The sequence below is a fragment of the Microcebus murinus genome, chromosome 12 (genome assembly GCF_040939455.1).
Source record: "Microcebus murinus isolate Inina chromosome 12, M.murinus_Inina_mat1.0, whole genome shotgun sequence".
NCBI classification, from domain to species: domain Eukaryota; kingdom Metazoa; phylum Chordata; class Mammalia; order Primates; family Cheirogaleidae; genus Microcebus; species Microcebus murinus.
This window is the reverse complement of record NC_134115.1, coordinates 13,743,483-13,770,673: the sequence shown is the minus strand read 5'-3', so window position 1 is coordinate 13,770,673 and position 27,191 is coordinate 13,743,483. Positions and strand designations below refer to the sequence as shown.

Here is a 27,191-nt window from a genome sequence, read left to right as displayed (position 1 = left end):
CCACCAAGCGTGAGTCCTAATGTAAACTATGGACTTTAGTTAATAAGATGTATTATTATTAGTTTGTCAGTTATAACAAATGTAACACACTAATGTCAGATTTGTTTTGTTTTATTTTTAGAGACAGGGTCTTGCTCTGTCACTTAGGCTGGAGTGCTGTGGCATCAGCCTAGCTCGCAGCAACATCAAACTCCTAGGCTCAAGCAATCCTTCTGCTTCAGCCTCCTGAGTAGCTGGGACTACAGGCATGTGCCTTGATGCCAGCATAATTTTTCTAGAATGTTTAGTAGAGATGGGGTCTCGCTCTTGCTCAGGCTGGTCTTGAACTCCTGAGCTCAAGCAATCCTCCCGCCTCAACCTCCCAGAGTGCTAAGATTATAGGTGTGAGCCACTGTGCCCAGTCTGCACTTAATTTTTCGGTAAACCTAAAACTGCTCTAAAAAATCACATCAGTTAATTTAAAAAGATTCAGTCATTTCAAATTTAAGGTAAACATTCTCATAAAGATTTATTATATATGTATAAAGTAAGATTAATAGTCTCTGTCCCATCTACCCAAAAAAACAAAAGACATTTTATAAAAAAGACATCTGCACTCGAGTGTTTATGGCAGCACAATTCACAGTTGCAAAGATATGGAAACAACCCAAGTGCCCATCAATACATGAGTAGATTAATAAAATGTGGTATATGTACACCATGGAGTTCTACTCAGCCACAAAAAACACTGGTGATATAGCACCTCTTGTATTATCCTGGGTAGAGTTGGAACCCATTCTACTGAGTGAAGTATCCCAAGAATGGAAAAACAAGCACCACATGTACTCACCAGCAAATTGGTATTAGCTGATCAACCCTTAAGTGCACATATAGTAATAACATTCATTGGGTGTCAGGCAGGAGGGAGGACGGAGAAAGGGATGAGTGTATACACATGTAATGGGTGTGGGGTGCACCGTCTGGGGGATGGACATGCTTTAAGCTCTAACTCGGTTGGGGCAAAGGCAATATATGTAAGCTAAACATTTATACTCCCATAATATGCTGAAATAAAAAAAATTTAAAAATAGTCTCTATCCCTCCTAATCCTACCCACTAATGTTACCAATGTTAACCATTTGGTCTGTACCCTGCTTTATTCTACAAATACAAACAGGCACACATGTGTATGATTAAATAGAAAGGTGTTTGGTCATTAAAGAGTATTACTTTATTTTTTTTAAACAGAGTAAGATCATCTTGCCCCTGTAAGTTGTTTATTATTTACTGTGTTGATGGACGTTCCTTCTTGTCAGCTCATACAGTTCTCATCTCTTCCTTAACACCTCTCTAGCATTGCATAATGTGATTGTGTCATAGTTTATTCAGCCATTTCTCTCTCTATGAACATTCAGGTTTCATACATTTTTTTTTTTTTGCTATTGTATATATTTGTGTGTATGTGTGTGCTCTAAACACTATAGGGCTTGTACATTCTGTTCTGCAGATTTCCGTAAGTTGGGTTGTGGGTCAACTTCATTAGCAATTTAGACTTTAATAAATAAATACTACCATATTTGTGCAGAAAAGTCTGGGATAATTTATGCTTCCACCAAGATTGTATGAAAACACTGGTTTCCCACATTCCTCCCAACATTGTTTATTTTTTGCCAATCTGATATGCAGAATGTTAAAGTTGTAATTTGCTCTTTCTTTTCTATTCAGCTTCTTCATCCATGTGGGGGTAGAGGTGGGAGAGAGGCCAGTTTGTGTGTCCTTTCCTTGTCAATGTGTACAAATTCTTTATATGGGAAGGATAATAATGCAAAAGCTAATGAACTCATTGAATCTGCACAGGCACCCTATGCCTGGGAGGGTATTATCACCACTTCTCAGCCAAGGAAACTGAAGTTCAAGGAGATGCAGCCTCTTGTCGAGAGTCAGCCTGGCCTCTGAACCTGTTCTTAATTCCTGTACTCTACAGTCACCAGGGATTACTCAGTGTTTCCTGCTCAAGTGGCAAAGACTCCTTAGCATTATTCTTTCTTGGATTTTGCTTTACAGAAGTTTAATTGTTATTCTTTTATGACTTCTGGGCATCCTGTTTTGGTTTAGAAGACCTCTCTTATCCCAACTGGAAGTTCCTATTTTCCTGCATTTTGGGGTAATTTTTTAAAATTGTACATTTTGAAATTTAATTTATAAGAATTTTTGTGTGTATGATTGGAAATATAGGGGTTGAACTGTAGTTTCTTGAACTAGGTAGCTGACTCTTCCAACATTGTTTACTCAGTAAACCTTTCACTGACTTATAAAGCTCCTCTTTTATATATCAAATTCTCATTTATGTTGGGCCTGTGGGCCTTCTGTTTCATTGGTCTGAATGGCTTTTTTGCTGGTATCATATCATTCTGAATACAAGGGCTTTGTGAAACTTTGGATATCTAGTAGGGCAGATCTTCTTTTACAGTTTCATTTTTTTGTTTTTTTTTTTTTAAATTTTCTTCATGGTCATTCTTCCATGTGAACTTTGGAACCCTATTTCCTCCCCTTGGAGCTCATCCTGTAATTTGAAATACAGTTCACCCTTGAATGACATGCTTTAACCTGTGTGGGTCCATTTATATGTGAAGTTTTTCAACCAAACATGGAGCCCCTGCACTCCAGCCTGGGCAACAGAGTGAGACCCTGTCTCAAAAAACAAACAAAAATACCCACGGTATTCACGGGATGCGAAACCCGTGTACACTGAGGGCTGACTTTGAATACATGGGCTCCACAGGGCTAACCGTGAGACTTGAGTATGTCTGGATTTGGGCACATGTAGTGAGTCCTGGAACTGTAATAAGAATGAATGTGGGAATGAAGCATTTCTAAAACGTGGATTAGACTCACTTGTGATCCAGACCTTTTTCTTTGTCGTGAGTGATCGCTACCAGTCTTTTCAGTCTCTCCTGTAGTTCCTCTACTGTCCAGGTTTCTACCTTTACTTGAGTCAAGTTGAATCACTTCTATTTTGCTAGAAAATTATCATCCCTTCTAAATTTTCAAATTTAGTGTTGCCTCAAAACTGCCCATTGTTGGCTGTGGTTTTCTCATCCTCTTTCTGGCTGTGGTATGTAGTCCTTTCTCATTCTCTCTAGTCTGTCTTTTTCTATACCCAGTACGGTTCAGTTTGCCAATAATTTATTTAAATTTTTTTTAATCTATATTCATGAATATATTTTTTAAATATTTGTTTATTTGTGAAATTCATGACAATTTTTTTTGGGGGTAGAATATAACTAAAAGCATGGCAACAGTTTGCAGTTACTCTACAGAAGGATGGTAGAAATTGGGGTGCAGCTGACATTATAGTGGTACATAGTTAAAGGTCGAAGTTCTAAAAGGATTGCTTTTAAAAACCAGTCATGCCCACTGCTGCTTCCCCAGAGGAAACAATGTTCCCAAAGGGATAATTAGGCATCTAATTATTAGACATCTATTGAGTTCTGTGATAAGTGATTTAGCTCTTTCCTGTTCTGCCCTTCACACAGGTTTAACCTTCCTGTCCCAAAATAATAACACTGATGTTGTGTAGGCCAACATTTATTGTTTATATTATTATAATTGTCTAAATGCTCTTCACAGCTGAGCCGGGAGGTAAACTTTCAGTACCAATCCTTCCTCCTCTCCCATTACCTTTTGCTTTCCATGAAGTTATTATTTTAAAAAAAAAAAAAATTTTGCTTAATTTTCTGTGTTATATTCAACTCCACATTTTGACCAATTCTCTGTATTGATTTCTGATGTGGCTTCCCACACTGTTTTGTTCTCTCATCTCGGGAGAATTCTAGGGCTTGAGCTTGCCTCTTCCTAGGTTCACAGTATCTGGTGCGAGGGGAAACATCGGCCCCCGATTCCACGTCCCTTGTGACTCCTGGTCAGGGATCCCCTCTCTTCGGTGGGGGGGGGTGGAGCTGGGGAAGACAGGCAGGAATTAGACTGGCATGTTTCAGCGTTCAGTTTCACTGCTTTTTCGCCCATTTCAGTATCACTAACCGCTTGTAAATAGTCTGCATTTCTCTGAGAGTCATTTGCCGTCAGCCCGGTCCCCGGTGCTGAGGTCTATACAGTACAAGTGACAGTCATGTTAGCTGTTTAAGCCATAGAAATCCTCTGAGGGGGAAAAAAGAAACTAATAGAGGAAAACCAAGATAATCATGATTGGAAAAAAGACATGATGGTAAAACTGATACAACATGAAAAAGGCCTTAAGAGCCCCAAATGGAAGGACAGCTAACCGGGCAGGCCTGGGCACTTGGCGCAGCCATCAGCGGCTTTGCCCCTTACACTTTGCCCCGATGCGGCATGGGCCCCTCAGCACCGGGCTCTTTACCTCTTCATTCCAATTTTCAAAATCCCAGGAGAGACCACGGACGGAGTTTGGGGCAGTCGTTTTCCTCTGGATCGCTGGACTGTGTATGGGGTTAGGGCTTGGCCAGGGCTGGGCCAAGAGAAGGAAGGGGTGTTCCGAGCAGGGCAGCTGCTGTCTGTGCAGCATAAACTGCATTTAGTCACATCCACAAGCCTAAATTTGCTTATCAGTAAAACCAGGCTGCTGTGAGAATCGCATGAGATGATACCCATGAACGTTGTGTGTAGACTGAGAGCACAAGCAGTGGTGCGTGGCCCAGGCTGCTGAGCGTGGTGTGGCAGTGTTGCATCAAGGCCTCATCTAGCCTGTGCCTTCCTTCTTCTGTTGAGCTCTGGGTCACTGCTGAGAGTGCTTCAGACATGCCATTGTGCATGCCAGACCTCATTGCTGTGTCTCCCTGGTGAGTGCTATCCAGCCTTCAGGAGGTCTTTCCAGACAGCCTAGCTAAGTCTCTGTGCTTCTTATATCTTGGACACCCCTGTCTTTCCTCTATTGTCTCACCTACTGTGCTGTAGGGTGGGATCATGCCCTTCCACCTGTGTGCTGTGAGTATGGTACAGAGTAGGCACATGTAAATAGGTGTTGGTTGAATGCATGAAAGTAATATGCGTTTACGAAATCAGTGGATCCCTGTGTCTGTTGTTATGTTACTTTTGTTGTTGCCCAGGGCATGGAGATCTGGTCGAGCCCTCAACAGCCTGCCGCTCTGGTGAATTTGGTGGCCTACCCTCAGCTGCAGCTGGTTGTCACTGTGGACAAGCAAGGATTGATCAAATCATGGAAGGCAGAGAACGGGTGCGAGCTGGCCTCCTTCTGCCTGCCGATGCACTCGTCTGCGTTGGAGGCCTGTGACCATCCTGAGGGCCCCTTTCTGCTGGTAAGTGACCCAACTCTCAGGAGCCTCTGCAGGTCTTGGCTGTCTCCAGGGTCTGTGGACACTGGTGCCATGACCATTATGGTGTATAGAGCCTCAAGCCAGGCCCTCTACACAACAGACCATGTCACTCTCCTACTCAGATCCCCCATCCCTTGCCTGCCACGTGAAGTGCAGACTCCTTGTCCTGGCCTTTGATTCTAGCACATGGCAGCAGCCTGTCTCCATAACCCGTCTCTGTAGCATCACCTTTTCTGTCACATGAGATCTGTGGACTGCCTAGGGTTTTTTGTTCTGTGCTTTTGCCCTTCTGTTTCCTGACCTTTGCTTATAGTCTGTTCTACCTGCGATCTTTTCTTATTGCTCCATTCTTGTCTTTCATTCCTGTTTCTCAAGTCCTTGCTAAGGTCTAACTCAGGAAAAACTGAGTCATGTTTGACAGAATGTGAGCATTTGCCCAAGACAGTGAAGGCTTTCAATAGCCCAGTCAATAGTGTAGACATGGTTCTTAGCCACTGGAGAGATTTGAGCAGGGAAAGCACAATGGAGGTGGTGGTTAAGGTGACAAATCGAGGCAGCTGCTCTCAGCTGGAGCTGGTATCATCCACTTGTGGGGGAAAGGGGTATTTGAAAGTGTGGGCAAGCTAGGATTCCTGAATAAAAAAGATGATTAGACATCCAGGAACAATTTTTTTATTTAATTTTTTTTGATGCCTAATAGCTAAATGTATTTTTAGTGCACATGTGATAATTTGATACATTCATATAATTTGTAAAGATCAAGTCAGTGTAATTGAGGTATCCATCATCTTAAATATCTATCTTTTCTTTTCTTTTTTTTTTGGAGACAGACTCTTGCTCTGTTGCCTGGGCTAGAGTGCTGTGGTACCAGCCTAGCTCATGGCAACCTCAAACTCCTGGGCTCAAGTGATCCTCCTGCCTCAGCCTCCCGAGTAGCTGGGACTACAGGCACTCACCACCACACCCAGCTAATTTTTTCTATTTTTAGTAGAGTCGGGGTCTCGTTCTTGCTCAGGCTGGTCCCAAACTCCTAAACTCAAGCAATCCCCCTGCCTTGGCCTCCCAGAGTGCTAGGATTACAGGCCTGAGCCACCATGCCTAGCCCTATTTATCTTTTCTTTATGCTAGAAACATTCAAATTATTCTAGCTATTTAAAAATATGCACTAGATTATTGTAAACTATAGTCACCCTATTGATCTATCAAATACTATGTCTTATTTCTTCTGTCAAACTGTATATTTGTATTGATTAATCACACTCTCTTCATTAACTTTGCCACTCTCCCTATCTCTGGTAACCACCAGCCTACTCTGTATCTTCATGTGATCTACTTTTTTAGCTCATGTGATCTATTTTTTCACCATATATGAGTGAAAACATATGATATTTGTCTTTTCTATGCTTAGCTTATTTTATTTAATATAATTACCTCCAGTTCCATCTATGTTGCTATAAAAAATAGGGTTTCATTCTTTTTTTATGGTTGGCTAATATTCTATTGTGAATATATATCACATTTTCTTTATCCATTCACCCATTGATGGGTACTTAGGCTGATTTTTTTTCTTTTTTCTTTCCTTTATTTTTTGTTGGGATGGGGTCTTCCTGTGTTACCCAGGCTGGTCTCAAACTCCTGGCCTCAAGTGATCGTCCCACCTTTGCTTCCCAAGGTGCTGGGATTACAAGCATGAGCCACTGTTCCTGGCTAGGTTGATTTTTTTTTATTTTGGCTATTGCAACAAGTGCTGCAGTAAACATGGGAGTGCAGATATCTCTTCAATATACTGATTTCCTTTCTTTTGGATATATACCCAGTAGTGGAATTCTTGGATCATGTGGTAGTTCTATTTTTAGTTTTTTGAGGAATCTCCATACCATTTTCTATGGTAGCTATAGTAATTGAGATTCCTATCAACAGTGTATTAGGGTTCCCCTTTCTCAGCATACTTGCCAGCATCTGTTATTCCCTGTCTTTTTGACAAAAGTCATTTTAACTGAAGTGAGATGATATCTCATTGTGGTTTTGATTTGCATTTCCTTGGTGATTGGTGATATTGAGCTTTTTTTCATATACCTATTGGTCATATGTATGTCACCTTTTGAGAAATGTCTTTTCAGATCTTTTGCCCATTTTTAATCAGATTATTCTATTTTTACTATTGGGTTGTTTGGGCTCCTTATATATTCTGGTTATAAATCCCTTATCAGATGGATAGTTTACAAATATTTCCTCCCATTTTGTGGGTTGTCTCTTCACTTTATTGGTTGTTTCCTTTTGCTGTACAGAAACTTTTTGACTTGATGTAATCCCAGTTGTCTGTTTTAGCTTTGGTTGCCTGTGCTTTTGATGTTCCATGTGCTGATGAAAAGAATGTGTATTCTGCAACAGTTGGGTGAAATATTCAGTAAATGTCAGTGAGGCCTCTTTGGTCTAGTGTGTAGATTAATTCCAGTGTTTCTTTGCTGATTTTCTATCTGGATGATCTGCCCATTACTGAGAATGAGATGTTGAAGTTCTCTACTATTAATTGTATTCCAGTTTATCTCTCCTTTTAGATGTTTGCTTTATATACTTGGTGCTCTACAGTTGGGTATATAGATATTTATAATTGTTATGTCCTCTTGCTGAATTGACCCCTTATCATTATATAGTGACTTTCTTTGTCTTCCTTTTACTATCTATTTTTATTTGATACAAGTATAGCTACTCCTGTTCTTTTTTGGTTTTCAGTTGCATGGAATATGTTTTTCCACTCCACTTTCAGTCTGTATGTATCTTCATAGGTCAGGTCGGTTTCTTATAGGGATCATATAATTGGGTCTTATTTCTTCATTCATTTGGCCACTCCATGTCTTCCAGTTGGAGAATTGAGTTCATTTATATTCAGTGTTGTTATTGATAAGTAAGGAGTTACTACTGCTATTTCATTGCTTGTTTTCTGGTTTTATAACTCTTCTCTTCCTTTCTCCCTTTCTTCTTGTCTTCCTTTGTATTAATAGTTAAGTGATTTTCAGTGGTAGTGTGTTTTAATTCATTGCTTTTTATTTTTAGTGAATCTGTTGTAATTTTTTGCATTGTGGTTACCATGAAACTTATAAAAAACATCTTATAGGTATAAGAATTTCTTTTAAATAGATGAAAACTTACCTTAGGTCATAAAGAAAATAATATTCCCAAAGCAAAAAATGGAAAAAACCCCTAAACTTTAAGTCCATACCCCCACATTTTGACTTTGTTTCAATTTACATATTTTTATATTGCCTATCTTTTAACAGGTTGTTATAGCTATTATTATATTGGATAGATTTATCTTTTTGGCTTCTTAGTAGAGTTATGAGTGGATTGAGCACCACAATTACAGTATTAGAGTATTCTGGGTTTGTCTGTATACTTAATTTTATCAGTGGATTTTAGACTTTTAAGTGTTTTCTATTTGCACATTAATGTTTTTTACCATGTGCTTGGTGCTGGGCAGATGAGGGCAAAGGGGAAAGGCATTTCAGATATGGAAATCTGATTCTTTTACCATGTGCTTGGAGGTTTTTCACTTCTCTGTAGCCCTCAGAACTGTCTCCTCATATTTGAGTTCTGGGATATTGATGGTGATAATCTCAGTGCTATGTATTTGTTTTTGTTTTTGTGGATTGGAGTGTGAAGCCAGCTTGCTTCTACTTCACCATTTTGGAACTGGAAGTCTCCAGGAGCAATTTATTTGTTTATTTTTATTCATTTATTTATTTAAAAATATGAAACACTTCACAAATTTGCATGTCATCCTTGCACAGGGGCCATGCAATCTTCTCTGTATTGTTCTAATTTAGTATATGTGCTGCCAAAGTATGCATACCCAGGAACAATTTCATATTTAAACAAATCTAATTCTGTTAAGGAGAGGAAATTGGCTTAGCAATCAAAAAAGTAAGACCAGCCAGATGTGATGGCTCATGCCTATAATCCCAGCACTTTGGTGGCTAAGGTAAGAGGATTTCTTGAACTCAGGAGTTTGAGACCAGCCTGGGCAACATGGCACCCCATCTCTACAAAAAATAAAAAATATTAGCTGGGTGCAGTGGTGCATACCTCTAGTCCCAGCTACTCAAGAGGCTGAGGCAGGAGGATTGCTTGAGCCCAAAAGTTCGATGCTGTAGTGAGCTATGATCATGCCACTGCACTCTAAGTTGGGTGGTGGAGCAAGACCCTATCTCTTAAAAATAAAAAAATATTATTTTTAAAAATTAGCCAGGGCCGGGCGCTGTGGCTCACGCCTGTAATCCTAGCTCTTGGGAGGCCAAGGCGGGCGGATTGCTCAAGGTCAGGAGTTCAAAACCAGCCTGAGCAAGAGCGAGACCCCGTCTCTACTATAAACAGAAAGAAATTAATTGGCCAACTGATATATATATATAAAAAATTAGCCGGGCATAGTGGCACATGCCTGTAGTCCCAGCTACTCAGGAGGCTGAGGCAGAAGGATCACTCGAGCCCAGGAGTTTGAGGTTGCTGTGAGCTAGGCTGACGCCACGGCACTCACTCTAGCCTGGACAACAAAGTGAGACTCTGTCTCAAAAAAAAAAAAAAAAAAAAAAAATTAGCCAGGTGTGGTGGCACACACTTATAGTCCTAGGTACTCGGAAGGTTGAGGTGGGAGGTTTGCCCAGGAGTTCCAGGCTACAGTGAGTTATGATCACACCACTGCCCTCTAGTCTGGGTGACAGAGCAAGACCCTGTCTCAAAGAAAAAAAAAAAGATCTAATAAAACAGATTTAATATAAACAGCTTTATAGTTGTCTAAAAGACTTTAGAATGAGTATAATTAATTATCTACAGAGAAATTTGAGAAAATGCTATATACACAAAGAAGGAACAACTATAGTTCTCGCCTGGGGATGACAGACTGGAATTCACACTACTTTTGAAGGACAACTAAAAAAGTTAGGGAAGGAAATAAATAAATATATATATATATATATATATATATATATATATATATATATATATATATATATATATAAAATCTACTTGATAACATCAGAGAGCTAAAAAGATAGTGAATAATTTCTAGGGCAAGATTCAAGAGATGACAAAAGTCTAAGTGATGAGTCCTATCACTGGGGGCTGTTTTTCCATGAAGACATCTACTCTAAGACAGCTGACAGGCTGAGCAAACCTTTCACAGCCTAAAGGATGAAACTTGGATAGCAAGACCACCAAGGATGGGAAACCTCTGAGTCCTCATACACTGAGGGAGATTAGCAAGGATTGGAACTGAAGGTAAGGGTGGACCATAAGGAAAACAGCCCTTGCACAGTCTGCAGCTCTCACCCCTGGTCACCTGGTCGGAGTAACTGAAAATACCTTCTGAAGAAAGATAGCATCACCTTACACCTCACATTATTTTCATTTTCAAATTAAACATTCGACCCACACTTAAAACCAGTGGCACATGAAGAAATAAGACCATGTAAAGAGAGCCACAGGGTCTGTAGGTATTACAGTTAGTAGATACAGACATTATGAAACCTATAGTTGCTATGTTCAGGGAGATAAATTTCAGCAGAGAACTTAAAGCTATAAAAAATAACCATCACAGATCTATTATAGAATAGGAAAATTCATTAACAGGTTACAAATTCAGTGGATGGATTTAATAGCAGGGTAGATTGTTGAATCAGGCAGTGATTGGAATAGGGGTATGGGAGCTTGGGGGCTTCTAGTAATGTGCCATTTCTTAACTTAGATGATGACATGCATATTTGCTTTGTAATAATTTATTTAGCTCTATACTTAGGTTTTGTGAAATTTTCCATATGTATGTTATATATCAATTAAAAAGTTAAGAATATGAAGGACAATTAGTGAACTGGAAGAGAAATCTAAAGAAACTATCTACAATTAACCACAGGGATACCAAAAGTGGTAAATGTGGAAGAGAGGGTAAGAGAAATAGATTAGGGTTTTCTCAGATTTTAATGGATATATGAATCACATCTTGTTTAAGTGCAGATTATGATTGAGGAGGTTCCTGGAAATGCTTAACATTCTGACTTTAATAAGTTTCTAGGTAATGTTAATGATGCTCCCCATAGACCGTATGGTCCACAAGGCTATAAAGGATCCACAAAAAATTCCAGTGTTTGTTTAATTAATATCTTAGGGATAGAATAGGGATGAACCAGGCAGAAGAAATATTTGGAGAGATAATAGCAGATACTTTTCCAGAATAGGCTAATCACATGAAATCAAGAGAGCCTGCAACGCTAAGAAGAATAAATAAAAATAGATCTACATATGAACTCATCAGAGTGAATTAAGATAACTGAAGACTAAGAAAAAAATCGTAATAGCAGCCAGAGAAAGTATAACTACCTTCAAGACTGCTTACAGCAACAGTAGAAGCTAGATAACAATGGAATGATATCTTTAAAGGTAGAACTGCCAACCAAGAATTCCATAGCTAGAAAAAGTGTTTTCCGAGGATGAAAAAATGGAGAATTTGTAACAACCAGACCACCACTTAAAAAAGAATACTAATGGGACTTCTTCAGGCAGAAAGAAAATGATCACAGATGAAATTCAGAGAGGCAGGAAAAATTGAAGAACAATAACAATGGAAAATAAAATCTAAATGAATATTGATTTTGTAAAACAGTAATAACAGCATGTTATAGACTTTAAATGTAGAAATAAAACATGTGACATTTGCTTTTAAGCTAGAAGATTATGAGCAACTAAAAAGTTCTAAGATCTTTGAATTGTCCAGGAAGATTAAATGTGCCAATTAATAGTATACTTTTAGAAGTCAAGGGTGCATGTTGTAATCTCTAGTGTAACTCCAGGAAGGATAGTGGAAGACCTTACAGCTTCTAAATCATAAGAGGAAAGTGAATGTGTCTGGTGGTTGCCCTACGGGAGCAGAATTGACCCTGACCCCAAATTTGGTTTTGAGGTTAAGACGGATGATTCCACAGGGTGGGCTCGCAGGAGGCAAGTCTGAAAATGGCTTGAGAGAACAAGGAGGAGTGACTGACTTAGTTAGGCTTTTCTTGGTGCTGGGGAGGATGTGGAACCTGGGACAGTGTTTATGTGGCTTGAACTTCCCTGCCAGTGCACGGGCTTCCTCATCAGCTTGCCCTGATGTGGAACAGAAGGGGAAGAGAGGGGGGGTGGGACTTAAAAACTATCAGTTGTCAGACATCAGAAATGGAGCCAGACTCTTCATTATAATTCACTCTGATGTTTGATGGCTGAAAGGTGCATATTTTATTTGATTGAATTTGAACCTGTGTAAGTAATTATCATGGTGCTCTAGGAGGTCTACATTCTAAGGCTGGTAACTGAGGTGAAAGTTCTGTGGAAAGACTTGTTCAAGAGCCCAATATTGTGTATTCTGAAAGGTTAAATGCTTTTGTCTCTTTCATTAATGTATACATGAAGGGGATAAGGAGTGTCTTGGTGAGGCCTTGTCTTCTGACTTAAGTGTGTGCAGAGACATGAGTGACCTTTTCATTATATGGCAGGCAAGAGATTCCCAGAGATCTTTACCCCCAGGGAGAAACCTTCAGTGAGGAATTGTTTCTGCCATTGGTGGGCCATACAGCTGGACCTTTGGCAATGTCTCAAGGGTCTATAAACACGTGCAAAGGAGGCTGGTTGTTGGCCAGGGCATCCAGGGCTAAGATGATGGCCTGACATTCAGGCTTTGGGTCCCATCCTTTTATCAGAGACCTTCCAGTTAAGGGCTCAGTGGCCGCAGCTCTTCAGTGGGTGCGGGCCATGCAGTACTTCATCCACAAAGTACATGAAGGCCCTTTCTGGCTTACGAGGGTGTTCTCAGGGAGCCTCTCAGATAGCTGGTGCATCCTGCAGAGGGGTGGCCTCTTCATTGCCATTGCTTTTCTGGCAAGGGACTGAGTGCAAAGGAAGCTGCTTCCTCCAGGTAGCCCAGGTCTGCCTCCATCCTGAAGATGTCATCTATGTTTTAGCAAGGAGGCTTCTGTGGCTGTGCCAGGCCTGTGGGTGCTGCCCCTATGACCCAGGGCACAACGTGCAGCTGGGCACAGAGAGTCACAGGCTAAAGAACTGTGACAGCCTCCATCACCAGAAGGGCTCAGTATGCGGCCAGGCATTTTCACTGTGATGGTATTTAGCGCGGGGCCAGTGAGGACAGTCCCTGTCTCAGGTGGTCCAGAGGCCCAGGGAGACCTTAGCGGAGGTTGCTGAAGGCTCTGTGGTGAAGGAGTCTCTGGGGGCACTAGCAGGTTGCCTGTTGTATTGCAGTGTGGACAATTTCTACAGCCTTTTGCTACAATAAAGCACCACTCAGAATGGTGACTTTTCCCCCTACAAGTTTTGTGGTGGCTGATAATGTGGATAACACCTGAAAATTTGTAAATGACGATGATGTGGCTCCAGAACCCAAAAAGGCCTGCCAGGTGTTGCATTTGTTTTAACATTGTGGGTGCTTAGAGGATTGCTTCATGGATCTCTGTCTTGGGTTTTGTTTCCTCCCTTGGAATCTTTTGTCACTTTCTTTCTTTTTCTTCCTTTCTCTCTTTTTTTCCTTTTTCTGTCTCTCTTTCTCTTCCTTGCTCCCTTTCTTTCTCCTTCTTCCTTTTCTTTTCTTTTCTTTCCCTCTTTTCTTTTTTCTTTCTTGGTTACCTGATACACTTTAGAGAGTAGGGGAGATCTCTCTACCCTGCTCATATTTATAAGTTTCTCTCCCCAGAGAGTCCCAAATAACTATCACCCCCCAACTCTTGTGGCAGTTGTGACCTCGTTGGTCGTGGGGGCCCTGGGCCTAAGCTGGGATTGGAGTAGCCCTTTAGCATAGTGGTAAGCCATGGAACTCAGTGGAATTCCAAGTCTTTGTTGGTCGTTTTACTTTTGACGAAGAGGATGATGCTGTTCTTTGGCCCTTTAAAAAAGGGATGGGTAAGGCAAACATTGGTGCTGCTTTTCAAAGGGTCTGTGCCTCTGAGTGCCATGGGTGTTTTTCCCTATAACCCTGAAAACCAGAATCTTTGTTGCTATGGAGACATTAGGCAGCAGCAACAGCTAAGGCATTTGAGCCACCTGGTTTCAGGAGTGAGAGCCTGAGTGTGTGACAGGGTGTCTGGTCTTCCTCACACCAGCGAGCACCTGATGGGCCCATATGTTGCATAGAGCATCAGTCTTTACTCTGAGTGCTCTGTGGAACAGAGACCAGAGCCAAGTTGATACACACCCCAGTGTTCCCAGGGTGAGAGCCACTCCTTGAGCATAGTGTCAGTCTTGGGTTATGCTGGAATTCAGACACATCATCCAAGGTCATTTCTAAAGAGGATTCTCCTGTTCATAAGTGCCAGTTATTGAAACCTAGGTCAGTTAAGTCTGTACCAGTGGCTTGGTGGGACTGAGCACACGCAGAACCAAGCAGCACAGCAAGGTGCCTGCTTGCCAGCTGGCATCAAACCCAGTTACCACCCAAAGCAAGAGAAGTGTGGGGTGCATCACCTAGACACTCTATTCTCTGTGCCAGTTTTCCTCTGGTTGCCCTGCAGGTGGACAGGGCAGAATCAACCTTCCCCTCCAAATTTGGCTCAGATTTAGAGACTGCTGACTTTACATATGCACCAATAGAGTAGAAAAGGTTTATTACTCACATAATGAGCCTTTCTTGGATAAAGTAGGACATGCTCCTCAAAAGATCCAAATATGGCTTGAGAAAGTATGTAGGGGTGACTGGCTTTGGCTTTTTTTTTTCCCCAAGAGACATGGTCTCGCCATGTTGCTCAGGCTGGAGTGTATTGGCTATTCACAGGCATGAACATAGCTCACTGCAGCCCCAAACTCCTGTTCTCACACAGTTCTTCCACCTCAGCCTCCTAACTAGCTGGGACTACAGGTGCATGCCACTATGCCCAGCTTGGCCTTCGTAGTGCTTAGAAGATGAGCCCAAGGTGGGTTTTCCTGCATGGGCCAGGGTTTATAAGATCTGAACTTCTCCACTGGGGCCAAAGCAGGGACCATGTGGACTTTCTTATCAGCTTGCCCAAAATAAGGGCAGAAGTGGGAGGGAAAAGGGTAGGGCTTGGAAGCTGTTGGCAGTCAAACATTAAAAATGGAGTCAGATTCTATCACAAAATGGTAAAAATGAAACAAAAATAATAATCCTAAAGATATCCAGAAAAGCATAAAATGGAACATAAAACAGAATTAATAGAAATCCCATAATATGAAGATATATATTAACCCTCATTATGTCGGTAATTAATTAAATGTAAATAGTCTGAAATATACCACATAAAAGGCAAAGATTTTAAACTAGATTTTTATTTTCTCTTTTTTTATGGTCAGGATCAGAATTAATAAACTAGATTTTTTTAAAGGCAACATAAGAGATGTGTGGTAGGTTGAATAATGTCCTACCAAAAGTTCATACCTGGCCGGGCGCGGTGGCTCACGCCTGTAATCCTAGCTCTTGGGAGGCCGAGGCGGGCGGATTGCTCAAGGTCAGGAGTTCAAAACCAGCCTGAGCAAGAGCGAGACCCCGTCTCTACTATAAATAGAAAGAAATTAATTGGCCAACTGATATATATATAAAAAATTAGCCGGGCATGGTGGCTCATGCCTGTAGTCCCAGCTACTCGGGAGGCTGAGGCAGAAGGATCGCTGGAGCCTAGGAGTTTGAGGTTGCTGTGAGCTAGGCTGACGCCATGGCACTCACTCTAGCCTGGACAAAAAAGTGAGACTCTGTCTCAAAAAAAAAAAAAAATTCATACCTACCTGAAACCTTGGAATTTGATTTGGAAATGCGATATTTGCAGATGTATTTAGTTAAGGATCTCAAGATGCAGTCATCCTGGATTTAGGTTGGGCACTAAATCCAATGACTGATGTCCTTACAAGAAAAAGAGAGGACACAAAGACACACAGGGGAGAAGGCCGTGTGAGGACAGAGGCAGAGACTGGAGTGAAGCTGCCGTGAGCCAGGGAAAGCCCACAGCCCTTGGGGGGGGGGGTGTCTCTGCTGACACCTTGATTTCAGACTTTAGGTGTCCAGAACAGTAAGAGAATACATTTTATTATTTTAAGCTACCCATTTTGTGGTGCTTTGTTACAGCAGCCTTAGGAAATGAATACCAGACTCATGTAAAACATAACACTTAAGGAAGGTTAGAATTAAAACATGGGAAACAATCCATTAGTTATTAATAGTATACTGGAGATGCTAACCAAAAGAAAACTGATATACCTACAATATTAGACAAAGAAGACTTCAGGATAAAAGCATTACTAGATAATAGGGGACATTTCATATAATAATTAGATTAATATCTCAGGAAAATATAGCAATCTAATTTCTAACCTCCCAAGAAGATAATATCTACTTTTGGATGCACTTTGAAATATGGCCTAAAAATACAGAGAGCAAAATTTATAGAATTGCAAGAAGAAGTGGTTAAATCTACAAACATTATGAGAAATTGCTGATATATGGCTCTGGTGGACCTAGTCTAATTACACAGTTGATCCCTTTAAAGGCAGAGCGTTTTCTCTGGCTGCTTGCGGAAGAGGAAGTCAGATTGCAGCCTGAGAGGGAGTCAGTTGGTGTGACTCCACTGCTGGCTGTGACGTTATAGAGAGACCTGTGAGAAGGCCAGTGCCAGTGACCTGAGGGCAGCCTAGACACCCAGAGTTATCCTTGGCCAGCAGCAAGCAAGAAAACTTCCCTTCTGCCACCACCTTAATGCGCTTGCGAGAAGAATCTTCCCCAGAGCTTCCCCAAAAGCCCAGCACTCTGACACCTCGACTTCAGCCTTGCATGATTTCTTCTTTGACCCCCAGGTTATTTATAAGCTCTGCATTTAGATCTGTGGCTAAATTTTATTTATGGTGTCTGGTAAGGGTTGAGGTTCATTTTTTTTACAAGTGTATATCCAGAACTTGAAGGAGAGGCTGTCTTTTCCTCATGGAATTACTTTGGACCTTCGTAAAAAATTTTACTGGGCCGGGGGCGGTGGCTTACTCCTGTAATACTAACTCTCTGGGAGGCCGAGGCGGGAGGATTGCTCAAGGTCAGGAGTTCAGAACCAGCCTGAGCAAGAGCGAGACCTTGTCTCTACTAAAAATAGAAAGAAATTAATTGGCCAACTAATATATATAGAAAAAATTAGCCGGGCCTGGTGGCACATGCCTGTAGCTACTCGGGAGGCTGAGGCAGGAGGATTGCTTGAGCCCAGGAGATTGAGGTTGCTGTGAGCTAGGCTGACGCCACGGCATTCACTCTAGCCTGGGCAAGAAAGTGAGACTCTGTCTCAAAAAAAAAAATTTTACTGACCGTGTTATATGTAGATTAATTTCTGTGGCTCTGTATGTCTATCCATAATGATGGTAACACAGTGTCTTGCTTGCTGCAGATTTATAGTATATTGTGACCTCCATTTGCTTTTTTCAAAAATATGTACGCTTCCATAAAATTTTCATATTAGTTTGTCAGTTTCTACCAAGCTGCTTCTAACTGCATTGGATGTAAAGATTGAATTTGGAGATCACCGATATCTTAATATTTAGTATTATAAGCCACAAATATATTTGTCTCAATTTATATAGGTTTTCATTTATTTCTCTCAACAAAGTTTTCTAGTTTTAAGTGAACAGGGCTTATACATATTCTATTAAAATTATTCATTAGGTTTTGTTTGTTTGTTTGTTTGTTTTTTTTTGAGACAGAGTCTCGCTTTGTTGCCCAGGCTAGAGTGAGTGCTGTGGCGTCAGCCTAGCTCACAGCAACCTCAAACTCCTGGGCTCGAGCGATCCTTCTGCCTCAGCCTCCCGAGTAGCTGGGACTACAGGAATGCGCCACCATGCCCAGCTAATTTTTTTATATATATATATCAGTTGGCCAATTAATTTCTTTCTATTTATAGTAGAGACGGGGTCTCGCTCTTGCTCAGGCTGGTTTTGAACTCCTGACCTTGAGCAATCCGCCCGCCTCGGCCTCCCAGAGAGCTAGGATTACAGGCGTGAGCCACTGCGCCCGGCCTGTTTGTTTGTTTTTGAGACAGGGTTTTGCTCTGTCACCTTAGGCTAGAGTGTAGTGGCATTGTCATAGGTCACTGCTATCTCAAACTCCTGGGCCCAAGCCATCCTCCTGTCTCAGCTTCCTGAGTAGCTGGAACTATAGGTGTATGCCACCACACCCAGCTAATTTTATTTTATTTTATTTGTAGAGATGAGGTCTCTCTCCTGCTCAGGCTGGTCTCAAACTCCTGGCCTCAAGCAATCCTTTTGCCTCAGCCTCCCAAAGTGCTAGAATTACAGGCGTGAGCCACTGCGCCTGTCCTCATCAGTATTTTTACTAATGATGTTTTAAATATCATTGTTTTAAAATTTGATTTTCTAATTTTCTTTTGCTAAAGATAACATATGTAGAAATATATAAATAATAGCATATATGGAAATGTATGGTTTTATATTTAGTATGTGGAGAAATTGCTATATATACTATATACAACATATAGAAATAATTTCTGTATAAACATATATGGAGATATAATTGATTTTTGTACATTGACCTAATATCCAGCAACCTTGGTACATTTGCTTATTACTTTTAGTGTTTTTTCGTTCACGGATATCTAAAGTGAGGTAATGTTCTCTTAGGATACAAAAAGCACTAATTGTATAAGTAAAAAATTGATAAAGTGAACTTTATCAAATTTAAAACTTTTGCTCTTTGAAAGACATTGTTAAAAGAAAAGGCAAGGCCGGGCGTGGTGGCTCACGCTTGTAATCCTAGCACTCTGGGAGGCCGAGGCGGGCGGATTGCTCAAGGTCAGGAGTTCAAAACCAGCCTGAGCGAGACCCCGTCTCTACTATAAAAATAGAAAGAAATCAATTGGCCAACTAATATATATATATAAAAAATTAGCCGGGCATGGTGGCTCGTGCCTGTAGTCCCAGCAACTTGGGAGGCTGAGGCAGTAGGATTGCTTGAGCCCAGGAGTTTGAGGTTGCTGTGAGCTAGGCTGACGCCACGGCACTCACTCTAGCCTAGGCAAGAAAGCGAGACTCTGTCTCAAAAAAAAAAAAAAAAAAAAAAAGAAAAGGCAAACCTCAGACTAGAAGAAAATATTAGTAATATGTAAATGTAACAAAGGATTTGTGTCTAAAATGTATAAAGAACCCGTATCTCTCAGTGAAAAGGAGACAGTGATTTTTAAAATACACAATAGGTTTCTGCACATAAACAATGCCTAAAAAAGGAGAGAGAAAAAGAATTTAAAGAAACAGGCAAAAGGTTTAAATATCTCACAAAAGAAAATATATTAATACATTTGGCCATTAGCACATGAAAAGATGTTCTGAGTCATTAGTCATCAGCAAAATGCAAATTAAAATCACAGCAAGATAGTACATTTCAACCCAAATAGCTGAAATTAAAAGTGTATTTGCAAAGATGTGAATAGCTTGACATTTTTTAATTTTTTTAGTTTGATATAGTTAGTTTAATCTTAATGTATACTTACCAAGTGACCCAGCAATTCCTTTTAGGAATTTACCTATGAGATATGAGAACTTCTTTCCACAAAAGTCTTGTACATGAATGTTGAGTAGTGCTTCAGTAATAATAGCCCAAACTGGAGGCAACCCACATGTTCATCAGCAGAGAAGTAAATTTTTTTTAACTGATAAATGCATACAATTGAACACCACTCATCAAGGAAAAGGAACGAGCCATACATATCTGAAATTATAGTGCAGGCAAAATGGATCTACAGTATCAGCAGATCAGTGGTCCCTGGAGATGTAGGTAAGATGGATTAACAACCTTTATAAAGAGATATGAAGGAACTTTTTGGGATAATGGAAATGTTCTGAAACTGGATCAATGGTTTTAGTATCATAGGTTACTTTTCCATACGAACTTTAGAATCAACTTTATTGTCTCCAGGAAAGGAAATGGTATTTTCATTGGGATCATGTTCAACTTAATTTTTTTTTTTTTTTTTTTTTGAGTCAGAGTCTCACTTTGTTACCTGGGCTAGAGTGCCGTGGCGTCAACCTAGCTCACAGCAACCTCAAACCCCTGGGCTCAAGCGATCCTCCTGCCTCAGTCTTCTGCCACAGGCATGCGCCACCATGCCCAGCTAATTTTTTTTCTATATATTTTGAGTTGGCCAATTAATGTCTTTCTATTTTTAGTGGAGACAGGGTCTCGCCCTTGCTCAGGCTGGTTTCAGACTCTTGACCTTGAGGAGCGATCCACCTGTCTTGGTCTCCCAGAGTGCTAGGATTACAGGCATGAGCCACTGCTCCCGGCCTCAACTTAAATATTAACACAGAGAGGATGGACATGGTTATGATATTGAGTCAATCTGTCCAAGAATAAATGATGTATTTCCAATGGTTCAAGTGTGCTTTTATGTTCTTCAGAAATGTTTTAAAGTTTATCTCAGATAAGTTTTGCACAGGCACATTTCTTGTTGTTAAATTTACTCCAAAATATTTTATCATTTGTTGCTATTCTATTGCTATGTAAGAGTATTTTCTGTTCCATCATATTTTTTGAGTATTGTTTGTTAAATGAAGGCTATTGATGTAAATTTTATATCCTGTGTTCTTATTGAATTTTTTGTTATTGTATCATTGCTCCTCAGGTTTTTCAGGTAAATACTTTATTATCCATAGGTGCAGATAGTTTATTTTTTCTAAGTCTTGGCATTCCACTGTTTTCTTTGCTGATCACACTGGCTAAAACCTCCAATCCGACACTGCCCACTGGTGGCATTAGTGGCCTTTTTCCTTATTGCTGACCTTGGTAGAGTTGCCTTTAGTGCTTTCCCATTATGGAGGTATGCTGGCTTCAGGAATGATGTTCATGAACTATCCATCATTGCCTATTTTATTATTAGTTTTTAAAAATCAGGATTAGGTGTTGAATTTTGTCAAGGGCTTTTTTAGCATGGAGATATAATTTTTTTTTTTTAATTTCAGGATATTATGAAGGATATTATGAGGGTACAAACATTTTAGTTACATTTGATATCATTGCCTCTCCCTAGCGGGGGTTAGAGACATGCCCTTCCCCCCCACACACACTGTGTCTTATAGTCGTGAATTTACCCCCCAACCCCCATCCCTGGAGAATATTACTACCATGTGAGCACCATAGTGTTAATCAGTCAGTACCAATTTGATGGCGAGTACATGTGGAACCTGTTCTTCCTATCTTGTGTTATGACACTTCGGATAATGAGCTCAAGGTCTATCCGGGAAAATATAACAGGTGCTAGATCACTGTTATTTCTTATAATATTCCATTGTAAATATATAGCAAATTTTAATAATCCACTCATGAATTGACAGGCACTTGATTTGTTTCCACATCCTTGCAATCGTGAATTGTGCAGCCATAAACATTCGGGTGCAGATGTCTTTATTAGGCATCTACCCAAAAGAGCATGGAGATATGATTACAGGATTTGTCTCCATAGATCTATTGTTAGGGCGAATTATTGGATTTTTAAACTATTAAATTATCCATGCATTTCTTGTAAATAATGATGCATTCTGAATGTTGGTATTTTATTAGGATTGTGGATCTGTATAAGTGAGATTAGTCTGTAGTTTTTTGTTTTTGTGCTTTATCATGTTTGCATATAAATGCTTTACTTATTCATAAAAGGGATCTGATCATTTTTCTTCCTTCCTTCCTTCCTTCCTTCCTTCCTTCCTTCCTTCCTTCCTTCCTTCCTTCCTTCCTTCCTTCCTCCCTCCCTCCCTCCCTCCCTCCCTCCCTCCCTCCCTCCCCCCCTCCCCCCCTTCCCTCCCCTCCCTCCCCCCCTCCCCTCCCCTCCCTCTCTCTCTCTCTTTAATGCTCTGGAACACTCTCAGTTGCAGTGAGATTATTTGGTTTTTCTAAGTTTGATAGAATTCATCTTTCAGATCATCTGGTACTGAATGTTTTTTTGGGGGGGGGTAGTTTTTAAACAGTTTTCTCTTTGTCTTCTATGGAAATTGGGTGGTCTGCTTAAGCTTTTGTCTCCACTGCTATCAGTTTTGATATATTGTATTTTCCTAGGAAATTATCCAATATGTCTCAATTGTTGATTTTTTAGGCATACCAGTGTCTAAAATATTCTCTTGAGATTTTTTTCTTTAAATTTTCCATTTCAGTGCCTGTTTCCCCCATGTCATTTTTTGTGTATATGTACATTCTCCCATTTTTTCTGTGACTAGCTAATGCCTTTTCTATTTTGTTAATAGTCACTGAGTTCTAGTTTTATGTCATCATGATCAAAGAATGTTGCTCGTATTCCTCTACCTTAGAACTTATTGAGGTTTCTTTGTAACTGGACTAGACATTCAATTTTGTGACTACCCCATGTGCGCTTGCAAGGAAGGTGTATTTTCTGTTATTGGGGTACAAACGTCCAACTATAGTCATTATTCATTATATTGTTTAGGTCTTACATTTATTTGCCTTTTTTTTTTTTTGAGACAGAGTCTCGCTTTGTTGCTCTGGCTAGAGTGAGTGCTGTAGTATCAGCCTAGCTCACAGCAACCTCAAACTCCTGGGCTCAAGCAATCCTTCTGCCTCAGCCTCCCGAGTAGCTGGGACTACAGGCATGCGCCACCATGCCCAGCTAATTTTTTCTGTATATATTAGTTGGCCAATTAATTTTTTTCTATTTATAGTAGAGATGGGGTCTCGCTCTTGCTCAGGCTGGTTTCGAACTCCTGACCTCAAGCAATCCGCCTGCCTCAGCCTCCCAGAGTGCTAGGATTACAGGTGTGAGCCACCGCACCCAGCCTATTTGCCTTTTGACCTGTCCTAGACTGAGAACAGTATTATTATCATTATCATTTTTATTTATTTTTATTTAATAATGATAATTAGTTATAAGTATTTAAATATTCATTATTGATTTATTTCACTCTGCTTTTTTCTGGTTTTTTTTTTTTAAAGGTGATTGAGGTGTTTCTCTGATTCATAAGTGTTCATAACTATTATTTCTTCATTGTGAATTATGGCCTTAAACATGGTAAAGTGTCTCTTTGGTTTCATTTCATCCTTTGGGCCTAACTTTCTGCTACCAGGATCACCAGAAATCTGCTTTCTAATGGTTTGCATTTGTCAGATGCAACTTTACCCCTTCCTTCCTGTTTGGCCTTTCTGTTTTGAATGGGTCTCTTGAATATATAGCATTAGAGTTGTGGGGATTTTTTGTTGTTGTTAACCTGAAAATTTTGTTGTTGTTGTTAAATGGCTTACTTTATAAGTGAATTAAGTCATTTATGTTGGTTGATAATACGTATGTGTTTAATCTCAACCTTGCATTTTATTTTATGTTACGTTTACTGTGTGTGGCTTGTTACTGGGTTCCTTTCTCTGTGTCTGTTTTCTTCCCTTTTGTGTGTATATGCTCTGGGGACTGGTGATACCTTTTGTTATTTAGAAAGACCTTGTATTTTTGTTGTAGTGGTTACCTTTATCTTAATACTTTTTTGTAGTACCCTTAATCTCCTTCTTCCTTTTTAAATTAGGCTTGTAGTATTTCATTTGTTAGCTTTACTTATTTATTTTGAGACAGGGTCTCACTCTGTCCAGGGGTGGAGTGCAGCAGCAGCATCATAGCTCACTGCAATTTCAAATTCCTGGGCTCAAGCGATCCTCCTGTCTCAGCCTCCTGAGTAGCTGGGACTACAGGCGCACACCACCATGCCTGGCTAATTTTTAAATTTTCTGTAGTGACAGGGTCTGTGTCGTTCAGTCAGGTCTCGAATTCTTGACCTCAAGGGATCCTCCCTCTTTGGCCTACCAAAGTGCTAGATTACAGGCGTGAACCACTGTACCTGGCCTCACCTCACTCTTTTTATACAAATAAATTTAGTGTAACTAAGAAACTGAATGTGAAAGGCAAAGTTATAAAATGATCTGAAGAATATATATGTGGCTTTAAAAATCAATCTGGGATGTGCAAGGCCTTGCTAAATAAGACAGAACCCAGAATCAAAAGATACACAGATTTGATTTACTTAAAAAATTAAAAACACCCAAAACATAGAAGGATGGGATTATAAAATAAAGAGACATGAAAAATTATGAGCTAACAATATCTTATTTAATGAAGAATTATATCAGCTCATATAAAGAGCAGAAATCTAGTAGAAAATAGGTAAAGAAATGAGTAGTGAATTTGCAGAATAAAGTACAAATAGCCAGTAATATGTGAAGGTGTAAAACCTGACTAGTCATCAAGAGAGTGATATTAAAATAAGACTTTGCACCTACCAGAGGAGCAAACATTTTTAAAGATTAATATTGTAGTAAGTTGGATGAAGAAAAATAGGTATTTTTATACATGGTGAATAGGAGTATAGTTTGAGGCTTTTTTGAAAGCTTGGTTGGTTCTTTTCTTTTAAACATTAAATATGCATACTCTTAGGCCTGATCATTCCAGTTTTAGGGATTTCCCGTGAAGAAATACTGGCATCTGTGCACAGGGTGGCGTGTAGGAGTGTGCTCATCGCAGCAGTTGGTGTTCGTAGTAACACAGTTTGTAAAGAACTTAAATTTCCATCAGTGTGAGAGGAAGTACAAAATTGATGGGAAGTGTCCACTGATGTGGAAAGATTTCGAAGGAGTTTTAAAAATATAAAACAAAAGGCAGGTTGCAGAACAGCACTGCCATCAGGGGACAGAAGGGGCCCCAGGATTACACACTAGACCTTTGCTCTAAAGACTTACACGTTGTTTGAGCGTGTTCATTGTTGCCTGTGTGTTTGAAAAGCTGTTCTAAGACACAGAAGTAACAGGCACGTGCACCCTGTGAGGGAGGCACTTCAGCAGCCGGCGTCTCCACCCGCCAGGTGAGGAAACAGGTACTATTTCCAAAAGGCGACGGTGCTTCCTCTGCCTGGGGGCCGGCGCCTCTCGCGCTGTGGTTTTGCATCGTTTGTGTCTGCCGCAGGCGGCCTGCGCCGGCGGGAACCTTCACACGCTGACGGTGCCTCAGCTGCACGAGGTCTCCAAAGTGCCCGTGGCTGCCAGCGTCGCTGTGAGTCTCCTCTGCTCTCCTGACCGACAGTGGGCGTTTGTGTCTGCAGAGAATTCAGACCTGGGCCCAGAGGTCAGTGTCTGCCGGGCCCTGCCCCCAGGGGTGGCGGGAGGCAGCCCAGGGTGCAGCTGCGCGCCAGGAGCGGCTCCCCGCCCAGCACCGAGCCCCGGGCGGGCGGGCAGGGCAGGCCTGGTCCGGAGTTGCTCATTGACAGCCACGTGCTGCTCCTCGTGGGGGTCTGCTCCCAGCAAAAACTTCTGGCACCGGCTGCTGCTGAGTCGGTGGCAGCGCTGGCACTGGTCCTCAGGGATCCTGCCCCCGGAGCCTCTGCTCTTCCCAGGCTGCCGCGACCTGTGAGCTGGAAGGGGCCAGGGCCCTGTCCTCAGCTCTGAACAGGTTTGGGGCCTTGGGGACATCCTGGAGGAAGCGTTCAGGAGCCACTTGGTGACCCGAGGACAGAGATTCAGCGAGAGCGTGAGAGTGAAGGTCATCAGGGCAGGCGCACAGGAGCCTCTGGTGCCCGAGCAGGAAGGCAGGGGCTTCGCAGCGCCTCCTGTGTCGCAGTCGTGTGAGTGCGCGCCCAGCCCCGTCCTCTGACACCGGGTCATGGAGAGCGGACGATTGGCAGGCACAGAGACGTCCAGTCATTTGCTGCAGATGAGGCCCCTTTGGAGTGCCAGGGTCTGAATCAGGAAATTAGAGCCAAGTAAACGGCAGACCACTGGTGATGCAGAGAGAGAAAGAGAGAGAGAGAGAGTGTGTCACAGTACAGGAAGGGACCGGGAGCCCCAGCACCTGGTAGCCAGGCAGGCAGGCAGGCAGAGAAGAGCAGCTGGGTGCAGAGAGGCCACAGGAGGGGCCTCCAGGACGCTCTGAAAATGTGGGCCGAGGGTTCTAGAGGAGGCTTAAAGAGATAGGAAAGGAATGCACCAGAAGACAATGGAGGCAACAGGAAAACCGTGGCGACAGCTGTTCAAAAACAGAAGCACCGTTTATTTGATTCCTCCATCACAGTGCCAGGATGTTTCCAGAGGGGTCAGATGTGGGCTGGGATCACGCTCGAAAATCCCCAGGTCTGTGTGTAGTCTGGAAAAGAGGATCCAAAAGTGGCACAGGTCACCCTGTAAGGCCCCACAGAACGGGGGTGGGGGTGGGGGCAGAGCCAGCTTCCCCAGCCAGGCCCCAAGGGGGCAGAGATAGGCAGTGTTTCTGAGGGCTCCCGGGTCTGAGAAGCCCCTTCCTCGCCTGCAGTGTGACTGTGCACAGGTGTTTCCCCAGGTGTTCTACACTCAGTCCTTGCTGCACCCATCGGAAGACAAGCCTCCTGTCTCCACTACCCTCCCCATCTGGCTGACTTCCAGAAGCTGCTGGGCCCCCGGAGAGGCAGCCAGGCTGATTGTGATGCACAAAAATGACAGTGGCACGCAGCTGGTTGTCACTACCTATGAGTTAGAAGCCAAGAAGTCCAGGGATAGAGTGAACATTCTGGGTAAGGGTCCCCTTGCTGCCACCGGCAGGTCTGCGTGTCACCACCATTGCAGTATGGTGATTCCAGCTTAGGTTTCTTATCTTTCCTTGGGGACACTTTTTCTTTTCTCTCAGTGAAATATATGGTCCTCTCATATATTCATGAAATATGTGGTCCTCTCAACCAATATGTAAAATGACAAACAGCAAAACCTTTGTTGGGACACATAGTGTTTGCTGTTTGTCATTTTACATATTGGTTGAGTGAGTGAGCACTTACTAGGTGTCGGGCCCTCAGTGTGCCTCTGGGATCAGACATTCAATACTGATCCCCTCCTGTCTCTGCTCCCCTGCTGGTCTTCCTGCTTCATTCCTGCCTCTCTTCTGA

The 27,191-nt window shown here is 41.6% G+C and overlaps 1 protein-coding gene and 1 pseudogene across 4 annotated transcripts in view; one reads left to right on the top strand and one right to left on the bottom strand.

The window, feature by feature from the left end:
• The window catches only part of LOC105883807 (F-box/WD repeat-containing protein 12-like), a 46,851-nt gene that overhangs the window by 14,838 nt on the left and 4,822 nt on the right, over positions 1–27,191 (top strand). For 2 of the 4 annotated variants that reach the window (XM_012787256.3, XM_012787254.3), the window contains exons 5-7: positions 5,064–5,273; positions 25,250–25,408; positions 26,615–26,825. In XM_012787256.3, the coding sequence (XP_012642710.2) occupies positions 5,064–5,273; positions 25,250–25,408; positions 26,615–26,825 (580 nt within the window). Of the gene's footprint in view, positions 1–5,063; positions 5,274–25,249; positions 25,409–26,602; positions 26,826–27,191 lie in introns of all 4 variants that reach the window. The other 2 variants (XM_012787255.3, XM_012787253.3) reach the window with 1 other exon arrangement.
• On the bottom strand, positions 9,035–9,135 carry LOC142874657 (uncharacterized; annotated as a pseudogene).